Source organism: Pleurodeles waltl, chromosome 6 (genome assembly GCF_031143425.1).
Source record: "Pleurodeles waltl isolate 20211129_DDA chromosome 6, aPleWal1.hap1.20221129, whole genome shotgun sequence".
NCBI lineage: Eukaryota > Metazoa > Chordata > Amphibia > Caudata > Salamandridae > Pleurodeles > Pleurodeles waltl.
In genome coordinates, this window is record NC_090445.1 from 198,642,423 (window position 1) to 198,656,677 (window position 14,255).

The following is a 14,255-nucleotide window of genomic DNA, read 5'->3' on the forward strand; positions in this document are numbered from 1 at the left end:
TGCCGCCTGCAGAGGGAATCCCAAAGATAACTTACCATAATAACTAAACTGTACTTACCTCCCCAGGAACTGTTGAAAATTGCAGTGTCCACTTTTAAAATAGCTTATTGCCATTTTATGAAAAACTGTGTACATTACTGTTTTGGTTCAAAGTTCTAAGTATTACTAAGCGAAGTACCTTACATTTAATGTACTTACCTGCAGTCTGAATCTTATGGTTCAAAAAATCAATTAACAAAATAATATTTTTCTATATAAAATGCTATTGGTCTGGAGTTAAGTTACTTATTGCTTGTGTATGTACAACAAATGCTTAACACTCTGATAAGCCTAAATGCTCGACCACACTACCACAAATAAAGCATTAGTATTATCTATTATTGCCTCTGTCCAGCCTCTTTGGGTACCCCTGGATTCTGTGCACACTGTACCTCATTTTGATATAGTATATACAGAGCCAGCTTCCTACACCCCTAAATTGAGTATTTAGGTGGCACCCCTGGACTCCAGAACTTAGATCCTGATGACCTAAGAAGAAAAGGACAAAGAAGAGATGCACCCGCAGAAGAGGCGAAGAAGCAACTGAACTAGTACCAACACCGCTGGCCTGTCGGCACTCCTCGCTAGACTCTGCACCAGGAGACGCCTTGTCCTGCAACTGAACCACCAGAAACGTAAGAGGACTGCCTCCCTTTGAAAAATAATCAAGTCTCCTGTGAGCAGCGGACCTGCTCCCCAACCTCTAGAGAAAAGACTGCAGCATCCAGAACCGCAAAAACCCAACACTTGGAGGCACCACTGCACCCACCGTCACTGACGGAGTGGACGACTGTGCTAGCATGGTCCCCCAGCTGTCCACAGCCTGAATACATCGTGGTATCACTCCTCCTAGAATCTCTTAAGTCGCCTGCAGCCTTTGCGTGCCTACCACCTCTCCCACAGCCTCCGTGGTGAGAAAAACCCAACACCTAAAGCAACTACTGTACCCATCGCTGCTGGCCCGAGTTGAATGGACCCCTTGGTGTCAATGACGTCCCAAAGCTCTCCTGAACTTGAGTGCACTATGGTTTCACCCCCCTATACTCCAGATGACAAACCCCGCTCATCCTCCTCCCCCTACCCTTCCACCCCCAAACCACCAGGCCATGGTGAGGAGGACCAAAGGTGCACCCACATCCCCGAGTGCCCCACTTTTGCGACCTCCGTGTTGGTTGTCCCCGACTGGTCCCCCAGGCTGTGCCCGCAGCCCACATCCATGGAGGCCAATCCCCATTGAAATGCATTGAGGGCCGATGCCATACTACAGGCACCCTGCCGCCCCACTGCTGCCTGGAGTGACCTGTTGGGTGTTGTCCTGACCCTTGCCCAGTACTCACCCTAAGTCTAGAAGATTGGTTCTGTGAGTCGTCATGCTTGTTTGCTCAATGTGCTCTCTCCATAGGTTAACATTGAAGAACTATGAGATTGCATTGTCGATTTTTGCAACTGAAAGGAATTTATAGTTAAAAACATACTCTCCTTGTAACAGAATTCTTGGGTTTAAAATATATATAAAAAGAAGTGCTATTTTTCTAAATTGGTCTCAGATTTATTCTTTGAGTGCATCTCATGTATTGCCTCTGTGAGTACAACAAATACTTAGCACTACACCCTGATAAGCCTAACTGCTTGCCCACACTACCACAAAATAGAGCATTAGTCCTATCTACTTTTGCCTCTGCAAACCAATTGGGGATCCACTGGAATCTCTACACGGTGTACTTCTTTTTAGTGCACCATATAGAGAGTCAGCTTCCTACATAAGCCCCTTACAGACAATATCCTCATTGATAATGGCCTCATCAGCGACATCCTTGTTAACCAAATCCTCTTTACACCCTTGTGGAGAACCTCATTAATGGCATCCTTTATGACTGGCCTCAAGTAACATCCTTAAGCAGGTTCAAAGTGTCAGGCATCACAAAGCAGGACAATCTCTTGTCACAAGTTTATCATGGAGATGAACTGTTGCCCAACACCATTAAATATGTCATTTAATGTTTGCACTTGTTATTGTGCAGTGGCTAACTACAGTTTTGGAATTTAGGTATTTGAAGTATTCAAGCTTCAATTATGCAGATCCTTTTTCAATACTTTCCTGTAATGTAAAGGTTAGGATAGGTGAATTTGTTAGATAGCTTCCCAGCACAGCTGGAGCTCAGTCGCAACCTCCTTTGGGAGTCTTCCTAATGAAAGATTAATGGCACCAAAACCTACCAGGTATGTTAGCCTACTGTTGAAGATGTGGAAGAAGTCCTAGAAAAGTTACAGCAAGGGATTTTGTATGACTCCACTGTCTGTTCCTGCCACCGGTTAGTAGGCTGAATGATATTCCCCTTTTTTTCTCTGCACCATGTTCTTTATTTTTTTTGCAGTTTTGTAGAAATCTCTTACCCTATGATCACACCTCAAGGGAAAGATGACCACTATGCTTTTTTTTTAAACTTATTTTTTTTATTGTTTTCAACGATTCTCCTGTATTGAATCTTTCATAGATTCACATGCTTGCATCGTACCAGTCATCGAGATGGGAGCCGTATGGTAACAATCGCAAGCAGTGCCATATATAAGCTTTGAAAACCATAAAGAAGTGACATTGGTAACCAATTCACATTGTTTTATAGAAACCAAATTTCATCCAATCAGAGCCCACACTCTTAAGCATTCTTCCCATGCAGTACCACTATACCTCAGATTTCTAACTGCATGGTGTGTGTGAGTGAGAGTCCCTGAGCTCTACTCAGTTTAGTGCTTCAGTCAACTTTTGAATTTTTCTCTCAGAACTGAGTTGTTTGACCCTGCAAGTGATGTTTCCCGACCAGCTCCAAGTCAGAGGGATCTAAAAAGAGACTTCTGAGATCTTGTACATCTTGCGGGAAACCAAAAATGTTTTCTGCGGCGCACATAAGGAATGCCTTTATTGCTTCCACGTTCACCCTAAACAAAAGGAATGTAAGCATTGCAGAACTTTTTCTGCTGAAACTCTAAATGACTGAGAAGCCAGGCTACTTCTATGACTTCAAATGAAAAAGAGTTATGACCCTGCTTCTGAAGATGAGGGACAGTTGTTCTTCACCAGGGAGAAACTGTAAAAATGAGGGTTCAGCTTCATATGAAGAGACATAAAAGAAAACAAAGTTTCACAACAAAGACTTTGATGAAAAATTCAGTGGGTAAGGGAGTTTCCGGTTCACGTTGCTCTCATAAAACATCTTCCACATCTAAATCAGTAACTGTGACTCCTTTTAAGGAGTCCTCAATGAGGAACATTCACGATTCTACTGATCTGCCATCGACTGTCATATCCTCAGCCACCTTAGCAATGACTACAGAGTCTGACGTTGAGAACAACGACAACATCTTTATGTTGAGAAAGCTGAGAAGAAAGTTCTTCGAAGATGGTGTTAATGGCGATTGCATTGACAGCGACAATACCTAAATCATAGTTGCAAGAAGGCTCGAAGAAGACATTTATTTTCTCTTCGACTAGCCAGTTAATGACACAAAAAAGAGCCTATTAATTACTGCAAAAGGGATTCAATTGATTTAATGCCAAAATCAGACCTCTTCAAGTAATATTTTACCACTACATCCTTTACATTTCCAGAAAATGGAAGAATTTGGTGATGAAGGAACATTTTGGCCAGCTTTTAGTCCCACACAGCTTCACTCCAAATGCCAAAACTTGAGGCGCTGTTATGGTGCATGTATTCCTGCATCCAGTTTCTGCCACAATGCCCCGTCTGTATGAAGTCAGCTGAAGAGCAACTGAACATGCAATGGCAATAATGTGATGGAAAACCTGACTAACCTCTGAACCTCTCCACCCTTATATGCCCTGAAACTGTGGCTAATCCCCAACAACATCCGTACATATTCCGTTTTATCACTGTTCACTCCCCACCTTTTCTCACAGCAGATGCTTCAGCACATATTCAGCTGTGGTCCTAGAAAACTCCACATCAGTCTGTTAAATTCAGGGCTGCCAAATTAATTTCTGAGCCTTCCCTCAGTAGGATGAAAAACTTCCAAGTAGTTGTTTCCTTGAGCATCATGGTGATCATGTACTTTATTCAGAAGCAAGGTCTGACGAGATCTTTGTTGCTTTTTCTGTTAACTCAGATCCTATGGCACTGGTCTCCGAAATGGTGTTGACTTTTCAGCTAAACATGTGCAAGGATTCGATCACCCCTGTATGGATACCTTGAGCATGTAGCTGACCAGCAACAACAAATGGACTATCGACAACAGGCAGCCCCTGTTGTTATTGCAGTGGGCAACCAGTAGGTTGTTTCTCTTTTCAGTGGATTCGAACTTTGAGTGTTCCCTCTTTATCAGCAGATGGACATTTTCAGGGTTGCAAGGCCTGCCTTCTTTGACAAACTGTATCAGCATGTTTCTTTACTCTTTTCTTACCATTCCTTTGATCTCAAATGCTTTGTGATAAATACTATCGGGCACAACTCTTCTTGTAGTTTGGGCCAGTCAGAGCTAGTTCTTGAACTGTGGAAAATCTCAATACAAACACTATTTCATTTCAAGCTAGATCTTTCTTTGCTATCTTGAACATGGGCTAAGTTCCTCACTACACCCCGAAGTCCTTGCAGTTGACAAAATGGCTGCACGGAACCATTTGGCTCATTAGAACTGACGAGTGCAAGAGAGCCTTCTAACTTGCTTACCTGTGTGATGTAATAGAATGTGCCCAACATGAGAATTGTTTCTCTAAGGGCTTGACCGTTGCTTTCTATATTTCTGCATCAATTACTGCCTAACCTTCTCCATCTGCCAAGAAAGGGTATTGAAGATTGCAGAAAGATCAAGTAAGGTCAAAGCAGGGTATCCTCAGTTATCCATCAGTATCCACAAGTCATTTTGAAGTGAGGCGAGAACAATTTTGGTTTCAAGTGCTATTATTCCTGCTTGGGATAAATCTAGTAGATTGAATGTGATCTGGTCATTTTCTCCGTCTTCCTTTCCTTACCTTCCCACCACCTACTTTGCAAATTAATAAGATTGATTTTCTATTTCAAAGTTTATTAACATTCATGAAGATCCCGCAATAGATAACAACCTCCAGCTTGAGTTCTTAATCACATATGTACTATTTACATATACACACAATCAAGCCTTTCCCCCAGTAGAGCTATTGGGGTTAATTTTGCCAACGGATTTCCTTTACTTAAAACTATCTGCCAATGTACTAAATACTAGCAGTATAGAGTGCCTGGGATGTTGCGTTGGTGAACTTGTTCTTCGTTTGAGGCTGAATAGCTTTGGGAACCAGTTTATTTTATTTGAAAAGGAAGAATTAACATTTTAAGCAGAGTATCTGCTCCATGTCATATTAAAACCTTTTTGATTTTCTAGATTATGCAAGTGCATGCTTCAGTTTATTAAAAGATAAACAGGAACAGGAAATGTTGCCTTCCCTAGTCAGTGTTGTCTATTTTCAGTTTTATATTTGAAATGATGTATTTTTCAGTGTTCTCACTCTTCCACAATCCCACACGTGGATAGATATTCTAAGGTTTGAAAATACTATTGAATTGCATTGCAGGTAAGTAACTTTGTCTTCCGTAGATCAAGGCATGTTAATTGTTTTTGTTGTTGTTGTTTAAGCACTTCTATAGTCAGTGATATTTTAGGTTTCAGGTCTTTGTTGAGGTGCACTAAAGAATGTTGTTGTTTGCTTTCATCACACATAGGAGAAGTTGCGACTACAAGGCCAGATAACAGAAGGCAGTAACATGATTAAAACAATTGTGTTTGGACGGTATGAGCTGGACACTTGGTACCATTCCCCCTACCCAGAGGAGTATGCTCGCCTCGGACGCCTCTACATGTGTGAATTTTGTCTGAAATACATGAAGAGTCAAACAATACTTCGGAGACATATGGTATGTGTTGATGTATACAGAAGAAATGACTAGGTAAATTGTAATGCAGCATACATGCAGATTGTGTATAAAATAGGTCCCTTCCTCAACATTTGTCTAGTGTTTTTAACATCATTTGTGTTGCATAATAGTGCTTTCACTCCACCCTTTATGCACAAGTCTATATTTTCTCATTGACTGTAGCCATTATGGTCTGGTGTTATTGTAAAACATATTAATTGATCTGTTGAGTAGTGGTGTACGACTTATGTGGATGCATATCACTTAAGAAGCTGTCTGATTTGGACATGACCCTGATGTTGGCTATTACTAGCCTAAACTGTTAGTATTAGGCAGTTACAGATGTGTTAAGTGAGTGTGGCATGGACTTCTGATGGTTCTGTGATACAATTATGTGTTAAGAGTGGCTTTTGTGATTGCATTAGTAGTCAAACTATAAAGCTTTGGTGATCTGTATGCATAAGAGTGTAATGTGTTCTGGTGAAGATGTTCTGTTGCTTCAGCCTGGAAGAAGATATTCAAGTATGGTGTGTGCTGTTACCACAGCATTTTGATTACTGTATGACTTAGGCGCCTTGTGATACACATGATAAAGCTGTTAGGTGACAAAAAGCTGTATGTGATTTGTAAAGTTAATATGTTAAACAGTACATGTGCATTATTACTCTGTGGTATAAGCAGTCACAGCATTATCAGTGCAATGCACAATACTTTAAACCACATTGATTTTGTAGTATGAAAAGTGAATATGTTTAAGTGATGTTGTAAGGTATGTACTCTGTGAATGCTTGACATTCTGCATCATAGGATCCTCACTGATGGTCATAAATGTAGAATGTTCCCGCTTATGCTCAAGGACCCAGAACTCTTCTTTTTTTCAAATACATCAATCTTTAGCTGTGGGTAGACCTCTCCTTGATAAATAGTCTTGTGTCACCTCTTACAGTATATAGACCGTACACCTTTACCAGCACTGGAGCACTTGAGTGAGCACATGTGTAGCAGTATCCCAAACAACCTTTTAACCTTCCCTCTCAGGCATAAAAGATTGCATGGCAAGGTTTTCTGCCAGATCATAAAGCGAAAACAGCTTGGGGAAAAAACAAAGCTTTTTATCTTTTTATTCGTGGCATGTGTAGCTGTAGATATACATGTTGTGCATACTTATGCCATCTAGTGTTGGGCTCGGACATGTACAACATTTCTTTTCTTTGAAGGAAGTCTTTTTGGGTCACGAGGTCTAGTGATATTGCGCATGGGAATTGGCGCCATCGTTAGATTGTTTTACCTGCGCGGTAGTGGTTCAGTTGTGTCATTTACAGCTGTGGTTTGATGCCTTGTGGTCTCGCCGGTCCTCGGATCCGTCCTCTTGTGGGTACCTACAAACAATCCTATGTTCATGTCCGTTTCATACCATCACATATTTTTGACTCCGTCGATCTAATAACCCTTGCCTCCCAACTGATGAGGTAGAGAATCTTCCTGTGATGGAAAGGACTGCATTACGATCATGTCCCAGTTGTCGGGCCAAGTATCCGAGATTTAACTTCTTCGAAGTCTGCAATATCTGTTGGTCTCCTGACCATTATTAAGATTCCTGTACGGCCTGCATTGACATTCACAAGAAAATTTGGAACCGATGCACCTGTCATATTTCCTCCACTACCATGACACATGGATAGGAGATGGAAGAGGCTCCATATATCTTCGGAGAACAGGAGGAGTCAGATGTTGAAGAGGTTAGGTCCTGCAGGTGCCGCAGTGGAGACAGCTTTTTAAAAAAAAAAAAATTATTTACCTGAAAGCGTTGGTTCCGAGGCAGATGTCAAGTCCGAAGAGCTTCTGCCAGCCCAGTGCCCTCAAAAGATCACAAAGTACGGTTGTTCCCATAACTCGCCACACAGGTGCAAGCTCCCAGGTTGCTTATGAGGCCTCCAGTGCACCACTGCCATCCAGCCATGGAAAACACTGGCTTTCGTATATGGACCCAACGACCCAAGCCACCTTTGGTGGCAAAGTCCTACTCCAAGCTTTGACTACAGCTTTGGCTACGGAAGGCAAATCTTTGGCCACCCTCTGACTTGTACGTTCTGAAGCTGAAATCTTCAGAGCTGTGACAGCTTTGACCGAAACAATCGGAGCCGAGGTGGAGTTTGGCATCGAGACCCATCAACTCAGAGCTGAGATCAAGCTCAACAGTCTCCACTGTCCAAACTTCTGCAGCCCCATCAATGCCGCCTTCCACTGTGGCATCCTGTGCTGCTTCTGAGGAGTTTGAACAGCCAGTTCTTTAACGGCTATAGGAACACTTGGATGCACATTCATATGCAATCTGGCACAGATTGAACTCTGGTAAAGCCTCCGCATGTGATAAAGGACTCTGCATCTCACATAAGGAAACTTATTTCTGAGGAGGCCATCAACCTGCCTGAACTTCTAGCCCCCAAAACGCAAGGGAGGCATGACAGTGCAACCTCTCCCCCTCCTCCTGCTTGTCCCCCCTCCTTCCCTGCCTCCACCTCCTTCCCCAGCTTTCTCTCCTGTCTTGCCTCTAGGGTTGCCATAGCATTCAGCTGGAGGTTCTTTACAGTAGGGTGGGTGGGGACAGTCCTAGGTTCCATATGACCAACCTCATGACTCACAGGGTCTTGACACATGGGATGACTGAATTTCGATGACTAACATGGAAACATATTGTGCACCCCGTGGGGCGTGAGATAAGCCTGGTGTAGGTAGTTACATTGCATAAATTTGAAGCAGGCATTGGGGGAAACACATTTAACATACTCCAGTGCCAACTCCCATTGTTTAATCAAAATATCCACTCCCAGGCAACCCCCCAATTTGGGCTTACTATGCTGCAATATTTTATACTTGTCTAACAGTGCACCATATAACAATATGAGTGCCCGTTTCCCCATCCCATGGTAAAGACACACTGGAGCCCCTCATTTAGTACCGGTTCCTCTTGTGCCATACCCCAAATGTCCTACACCACAGTCACCAACACGTTATTTGCCAGTAAAAGACCGCCCCCAAGTCATGTGAGGATTGCAAGTCTGTAAAAGGCCTGTGAAACCCCTTGAGGGTAAAGATCTCTCACACGGCTAGCCTCAGTCTCTTGCCTTGGGGTCAGGTCGTGCACAGCCCTCACCTTTGGCACACGCCAAAGTGGCAGTTGCGATGTATATGGTGCTGGGGCAGAATGTATTTTTTCCACCAGAGCATAGCCGTCCACCCCAATCTTCTCCATACTCTCAGGGAACCGCCCCTGTCCATCGACCAGTCTAACCATCAGTCAGGGGAGTTCATCCTGGATCACCACACTGTCATCTTGTTATCTGCCATCCATCGCTTTGGCTACTGGAGCTTTGACGCTCCATAGGTATCTGTGAATACCGCATTGATGTCCGCTTGAGTATTCACTCTGAGACCAATGACACTGATTGGCCCCAAACCTGGTCCTGGGGATCTCAGATTTTAACAGCCGGGGCACTGGTTGTCGCCCTCAACTTCCTTCTGGGCGAGGTGTGCTTTATAATCGATGTTGATAAGTCTGGTGCATTATGTCCCCATACTGTTTCTGTAGTGTGCTATGTCTCGCCCGGCCCTCCACCCATGATACTGCCTCTCTCTCAGCCACCTGCAGCGGCTTCTCCAACTTCGACAGGTCGCGGAGTAGGGATGTCCTGGCTCCACACGTGATTTTAATGCAGTGAACCATCATCCACAACACAGCACATCCCATTCTGTCCTCTTTCTCTCTACTTATCCCTCATTGTCCTCAAAATGATGTTGCATGTTTGAGCCGATCGCCTCCCGGAGCCTGTACCGCTGCCGTCCTTTGATGAAATCTCTGTCACCCATATGCCCTGTGTCCCTTGGCATGGGAGGCATCAAGCGATCTCCCTGCGTACAATGAATGCAGTTAAAATCCCCACCACCACACACACACCCACATCCATTGCCATGTGCAGGCGTTAACAGGCATGCACCCATGCATGCAATCGTGGCACCTCAACCCCATCCCCCCCGGTTACCTCTGGTGTGGCCCCGCCCTCCCCTATTTCAACCATAGTCATAAAACATTAACTGAACCGTGACTTCCACACCCTTGTCTTGAGCGCACATGTGCATCTTGTCATAATCCCCCACACAATATAAAAAAGTACTTTTACTGGAACTCTATTTGGAAGCAGAAAAGTCAACAGTTGGTTACCTCTGTCCCTATTGTCAAGCAGTTCCACACCAAAATGCAGATCGCCCAGGGCAGTCCACTTGGGACTAGTCACCCCATGTAAACTACTGTTCTGACATCCAGCGCTTCAATGATTCCTCTCGGGGTACTAGAGTTCCCCGCCTCTGATTCCAGGTCTGTCAGGGGACCATGACATTGTACCTGTAGGAGCCATATAGGGAGGTCTCACCCACCACTTGTGCTGTTCTCTGGCTGACTGCTTGTCTGAGGGCACACACCTGGCAGGGGTGACAACAAGGGTAAATTTTGTTTTAGCTCCCTAGGTCACCTCCATCTGCAGCAGGCAGATCCTCTGTCTCGTGGGGCCTTAGACATGTCCAGGCCTCCCCTGGCATTTGAAAGAAATGGGAGACCTTGGAATCTACTACCCGGAACCTCGCGGAAGGAGCAGCACTTGTTACAGCCCCAAGGTACAGGGCTGTGGTCTGGACCTCAGCTGTATAGTCTGGATATGCTGTGATGAGGTTCCCATTGTACTTCCAGGGCCTGTGGCCCGGAACATTTGCAACAGCAGTCACGGTTCTCTAAAGTTCAGCAACCACTCTATCACTGGGTCGTGGGGTGAGGTTGGGGGTAAGAACCCTGGCATCTGCTTAGCCAGAACTGAGGAAGACAACCAGTCCTCCTAGAACAACTCTGTAGGAACTGGGTTTTGATTGCAGTAGTCTCCTACTTTTTGCCTAGTTTCTAATGCGACTGACTAAAGTGCACTGGCTTCCTGCTAACCAGGTCCCCAGTGCCAGTGTTTCTGATGGATACACCTACCTGTGGATTCCTCACCTAAAGAATTCTCCCCTCGCGCCAGCCCTCGACGGAAATTTCTTCTAGCTCTGCACGTCGACGATGACGTCACAATCGCCCGACTCCACGCGATGCCACATGACGTCATCCAGGCAATAAAAGCCCTTGTCGACGTGCAGACGTCAGTTCCCTTTTTTCCGTGCCCGAATAACGGTTAATTCTTCGAGGCTCACAGGGAGCTACTGTTTCCAATGGCTTCGTCGAGATGCTCGAGGTCTCGTCACCATCATAGTGACTCTCGGCGCCGTCATGGATCTCGGCGCCGATCGAGCAAGGGAAGGTCCAGATGTAGATCAGCTTCTCCGTCGGCTCGGCGTCGTTCGACGTGGGAGATAAGCCCAACCGTCACCCCTCCGCCTCCGACGACCCCGACGTCACCCGGGTCGGTCTTTGAGGTTGAGCCTCACCTGAGGGTTCTCCTGGCCAGGAGTTACCTGAACCCTTTTCGGCAGCTTTGCCGGTGCCGGTGCAGCAGCAGTACCCGGCTTTCCCGACTCCGGGATCTGATCCTGCAGTGTTTTTAAACACTATGTACAACATCTTTACTTCCATGACGCCGGGTGGAAGTGACCCTGAAATGCTCTCTAATTCACATGCTAGTATGAGTACCCACAAATTCTGAGATGTGCACATAACCACCACTTCTAAACTTCATATCTTCTACTCATTTAGAAATATATATGTTTCCTTGCTACATGACATGACACACAATTGTGTGAAATGTCCCTAACACTGAAATGCTAGTATGAGTACCCACAAGTTCTGAGATTTGCATCTAACCATCACTTATAAACGCCATATCTTGGGAGAGATTTGGCCAGCTAGCTAGCTTCTCTGTCCTGGCATGCACTGTACTGACAGTTTACCTCAGAGCCCCAGTTGCTTGTTTTTTCTGGAGTGCCTGTTACGAGGATCTCTGAACATTTCAGGTTCAAAACCTTTTTGTTTTATGGATCAAATCTATTTATTATTATTTTCAATTATAAACATCACATATGCATTTTATCAAACTGGTACAATTGCTGTAAAATAAGGCATGCTCCATGTACAGTGACAATAAACATGAACAAAACTTTAATATTGTTTCCCTGCTACTGGCACATCATACAGCCATCACTCAGTCCCAAACCTAGATTCCACTCAATCTTGGTTCTGCGTATAGTTCTCTAATGCTCACTTCCTCCTTTTCCCTCAGTTCCAGCACCCTCAGATAGGCCGGGCATGTCAATTCTGCGAACTCCGTGGAGAGTAGTTGTAAGAATGGTTGCCAGAGTTCTTTAAATTCGCCACTGCGTTGCCGTGAAGCTAAAGTGAGCTTTTCCATAGCAAGAATGAACCACAACTTGTGGAGCCATGAGGTTACTGTCGGGATCCTGTCAGTCCCCCACACGGCCAACAACTGCAGTGCCACGTTCAAGGCCATCTGCCGCCCCCTCAGTGATCTCAGGGGGAAGGTATGCGGGTTAGGCAAGCCCAGCAAAGTGTACGCCGGAAATCTGGGGATCTGAGTATCAAACGCCGAATCAATAGCATCTATAATATTCTCCCAGTACCGGTGAAGCTTGGGGCAATGCCATAGCACGTGCACAAGCGATCCTCCACCCCCGCAACCCCTCCAACAAAGGCTAGACTTAGTGGGATCCCAGGCATGGATCCTTGCTGGGGTGTAGTACCAATAGGAGGCCACCTTAGAGGCTGTCTCTGTGCTTGCCGCACTGTAGGCCGTATGGTGAGTCCTGTAGAAAACACCCTCCCGTTCCACATCAGAAAGCTCTCTCTCCAGTTCCCTCCCCCACCTCAGCTGACCCTTAGGCGAACGGGTGTCCCCCCTTAGGAGGCCATAGTGCTCCGAGATCACCCGCTTATCGTCTTTTTTTTTTACTAAGATCCATTTTTCAAACGGTGTTAGTGGCCTGTCTATGAATGCTCTATTAGCTGGCAACATGGCCCAGTGCCGTATTTGGTAATACATCATCCCATCTGCCTCCGTTAAGCCATAGACCTCTCTCATCTGGTCGAAGGAAATCACCCCCCTGCTCGTTGAAAAGGTAACCCACCCGTTTGCAGCCTCCTTCATACCAACGGCATAGGGCCTCCCGTTGCAGGCCCGGGCCAAAATCAGGGTTCTCACCTAAGGGAGTCATTGGGGACGGGAATGTCGTCAAGTCCAGTCTGCTAGCTACCACATCCCATAACCTCATCGACACCTCCATGACCTGGGACACATATAATCCCCGCGCTCTGTGGCAGCGGCAGAGCCAGGGCTCTTTCCATATATGGGAGCTGGCCACCGCTTCGTCCATGAAACACCAATGTTTCTCGGAAGACGGGCGGCTCCATTCTAATAAACGCAATTGTACAGCCTGAAAGTATCGTAGAAGGCAGGGGACCGCCAGTCCTCCCTCCTGCTTAGGGTGATACAACACCCGTTGAGGCAACCGCAGCGCCCTTCCTTCCCAAATAAATTTTAGAATCGTTGTTTGGAGGGCTGCTATCGTCCATGGCGGGGGCGCCACCGGAAGTGCCAGGAAGAAGTAGAGAACATGCAGCAAGATAGTCATCTTCACTGCTGCCACCCTGCCTAGCCAAGACAGCTTAAGTCTCCCCCAGGTCTCTAGGTCGTGCTGCACCTCCCAGGTCAGTTTCATGTAATTCATCGTCGCCGTATGGGCAACAGTGGACCCTAAGTCAGTCCCCAGGTACGGGATTTTTGAGGAAGACCATATAAAGTGGAATCAGGCCTTCAGATCTTTCATGTTCGGCACTAATAAACCTGCTCATGGCCTGACCCTTTAACATGTTTATCCGGAATCCCGAGATCCGTCCAAATCCCTCCAGTATCTCCATTAGTGCAGGCAGTGAGTTTGCAGGCTCCGAGAAGGTAAGAATCACATCATCCACGTACAGTGAAATGATGTGTTCATCTCCCCCGAACTTCACTACCTTGATCTGAGGGTTATCGCGAATCCACTGCGCCATGGGTTCCATGTAAAGCGCAAACAAGAGAGGCGAAAGCGGACACCCTTGCCGGGTCCCTCTTTGAATTGGGAACGGCAGCAAGCGCGTTCCGTTGACCCGGACCGCTGCCCGGGGCGCCTGATAGATGCAACTAATCCATGCCATGAAACCCGGGCCCAATCCAAAATGTTCAAGGACTCTGAACAGATATGGCCAATGAACCCTATTGAACACCTTTTTCAGCATCGATCGAGAGAAAGAGCGCCTCCCTGCGTGAGCGATCAGTTTTATCCAATAGG

The 14,255-nt window shown here is 45.7% G+C and overlaps 1 protein-coding gene across 6 annotated transcripts in view; it reads left to right on the forward strand.

Annotated features, from left to right (window-relative positions):
- Positions 1-14,255, forward strand: part of KAT7 (lysine acetyltransferase 7) — a 683,237-nt gene that overhangs the window by 321,258 nt on the left and 347,724 nt on the right. For all 6 annotated transcript variants that reach the window (XM_069237807.1, XM_069237810.1, XM_069237811.1 and 3 more), the window contains one exon: positions 5,748-5,939. In XM_069237807.1, the coding sequence (XP_069093908.1) occupies positions 5,748-5,939 (192 nt within the window). The remainder of the gene's footprint in view (positions 1-5,747; positions 5,940-14,255) is intronic.